At 38.3% G+C, this 2,632-nt stretch overlaps 1 protein-coding gene across 1 annotated transcript in view; it reads left to right on the plus strand.

The window, feature by feature from the left end:
• The first annotated feature begins 300 nt into the window (after window positions 1-300).
• exoc1l (exocyst complex component 1 like) overlaps window positions 301-2,632 on the plus strand; it is a 3,711-nt gene continuing 1,379 nt past the window's right edge. Inside the window, exons 1-3 of the mRNA XM_007551687.2 lie at window positions 301-619; window positions 732-910; window positions 1,906-2,197. Of these exons, the coding sequence (XP_007551749.1) occupies window positions 499-619; window positions 732-910; window positions 1,906-2,175 (570 nt within the window). The 5' untranslated portion in view covers window positions 301-498 and the 3' untranslated portion in view covers window positions 2,176-2,197. The remainder of the gene's footprint in view (window positions 620-731; window positions 911-1,905; window positions 2,198-2,632) is intronic.

Consider the following 2,632-nt stretch of genomic DNA (forward strand, 5'->3'; position numbering starts at 1 on the left):
GTTGTCTGGGAAATTATTTGAAACTCTGGGAAAGTGTTTTTTTTTTTGTTTGTTTGTTTTATTTGTGATGTTGTCTGACAAATTTAAATGTAGGCGTGAAAGGCATCAACAGGATCCTTCCTGGCATCATAATGGATCCCAACTAGGGCAATAAAAATGCAAAGTGATGATGAGATTAGTATTTTATTGCCTTCTTTGCTACTTAGACCACTCTAGTAAACATGTTAATAGGCAAGTATTAGCTCAAACTCTTTCACCACACAGTGGTCTGTTCGTGTGCAGAATTCACACACAACCAGCCCACAGCCACAGATGTTTCTTACCATCAGTTCAGAGGAAACATCCCCACCTCCCTCCCCACCTCTGACAGATTCTGGGTTTTCCCAGTCACGATCAGCATCTCATTTTTCCCTCACCATTTTTTTCTTGAAATATTCTATGTGTTGGTTGTTTTGAGGGCCCTTTTTTTTTGTCAAATTTGAATCCCTTCCTCCCATCATGTCGTCTCTTTTGAGGGAAGAGATGCAGAGAGTTTTATTTCGACCTGCAAAGCACAGACTTGTGGAGTTTATTGAAATCGAAGAGCCAACGCCTGGGAGGCATTTTCTCTGCGTCTCAGGTAAACTACTCTTATTTTCCCCCCTACACCCTGTCTTTACTGCAGATGAAAATCCCGGTGCCGCACTGCATCCCTTTTCCTATTTAAAGTAAGTGCACTTCTGTTTTCACAGTTGGACGAAAAAAAGTGGTGCAGTTAAGCATAGTGCATTGTCAGAGCTCTAAGTCGACCCAAAAATCTGGATCCAAGAAGTTACAAACCAAACGTTCCAGCATCCAGGAAAGCTACAAAAGGACAGAGATCTGGTCCCTGCATGACCTGACTCTTGTTGATGGAAGAGATCCTGATGTGGTAATTTACATTTCTTTTAATCAATTGAGTGTAGTTCTTTTCTATAGCTAAATGTGTTATATTACTGCATTTTAAAATATCTATCTATCTATCTATGAAACACCGATGCGTGTTTCTTACTGACTTAATCAAAAAAGTGGCGTAGCGTTAATGATGTCATGGCAGCCATCAGTAATACTTGTAAAAGTGTAACAAGCTGCCAAAAGTATTTAAATTCCTTGAACGCTTGACAATTTTTTATGTTTTAAACTAGAAACTTGATTTGACGTAATAGAAAATAAGTGTCTAAAGAGGAGCTGTTTTTCAACCCTTGGAATAATTTTGTACAATTCAAGGTCAGCACCGTTGTTGTCCACTAGAAAAGACACATGAAGCTGATGGATACTTAAAAATTTTAGGAGCAAGGTTGTCATAAAAAAAATCTTATTAAAATGAATAAAATATTCATTTATTCATAAAAATCTTTGTCTTTTGTTCATTTTTTTTTTTAGCTTTAATTTCAGTTTCCCATAAGCAGAACAACAAATAATCGACGACTTGGGCACACCCATTTATTAACATTGGCAAAATACAGCATTTTCAAAGAGTGGGCTGTCACAAATGCAATAAGATATGTTCTGCACAAACAAAATTGAAAATAACCAAAATCATGCAAAATTATTTACTTCAGAAATCATATTTCTTTGTTCCTTTCACTAGAATGTTGTACATTTAACATTTTAATTGGAAAAAGAAATTGATTTTCTTTTAACTTGATGAGTTTAGACACGAGTGTAACACTAAGTAATGTTATGAATTAGAAGGAAAAATTCTACATTTTTTTTATTTAATTAATTTTACAAATATATTTTTGAAAAGTGCATTGTCCACTTCTACTACTACTTTTAGGGTTTTGAACAATGGAAAATAAAGACACAACTTTAGAAAAAAAAAACAAAGAAAGCCAGTAGCTTTAAGCCACCTGCACATTATCATGTTTATTTATTTGCCCCCAGGATGACCCCTGCTTCCTGCTGCACTTCGATAAGGTGCGCACAGTGATGGCCGTCACCTGCTCAGCCAAATACACGATGGTGCGTGCCCTTGTTGCCCTCTGCGACCGCTACTGTCAGAGGCCTCTAAATCTGCAGAACTTTGACTTCCCTTACATCAAGCCCACCACCTACTACTCCAACAGAGGGGACTGTGTCGTTCTGTCCCAGATATGCTTCTATGCGTGCAATCTGGTTTGCTTGTCTATGTGTCCAGTGCCACTGGACGCCTAACAACACAACTTCTGTGTGTTTCTCTATAGCAGGGGTGTCAAACTCAATTTCACCAAAGGCCACTTCAGCATATTGGCCACCCTCAACGGGCCACATTGATGGTACAAATCAGGAGTGCCCAGGTGAAGTCCTCTAGACTCCAACTTTTAGATGCATCCCTGCTAAAACACACCCCAGACAAAAGGTTGACTTCCCTCATTAGCAGCATCTCAGTTCTGTAGAGGCTTATAACGAGTCAATGATCCAGGTGTGTTAGAGAAGGAACACATCTAAAGTTGCAGATGGTAGCTCTGGAAAACTAGACTTGGGCACCCCTAGCATAAAATGTATGACAATACAATATTAAAAAGAAATTAAACACCACCTCATATCGTTAAATAACGCTTTGGAGCTTCTGGTTAGGAAGCCCATTCAAAACCTTTGGTTGAAATGGCACGTTAAATTCAAATCTCCATTA

The sequence above is a fragment of the Poecilia formosa genome, unplaced genomic scaffold (genome assembly GCF_000485575.1).
Source record: "Poecilia formosa unplaced genomic scaffold, Poecilia_formosa-5.1.2 Scaffold43, whole genome shotgun sequence".
Classification (NCBI taxonomy): Eukaryota; Metazoa; Chordata; class Actinopteri; order Cyprinodontiformes; family Poeciliidae; genus Poecilia; species Poecilia formosa.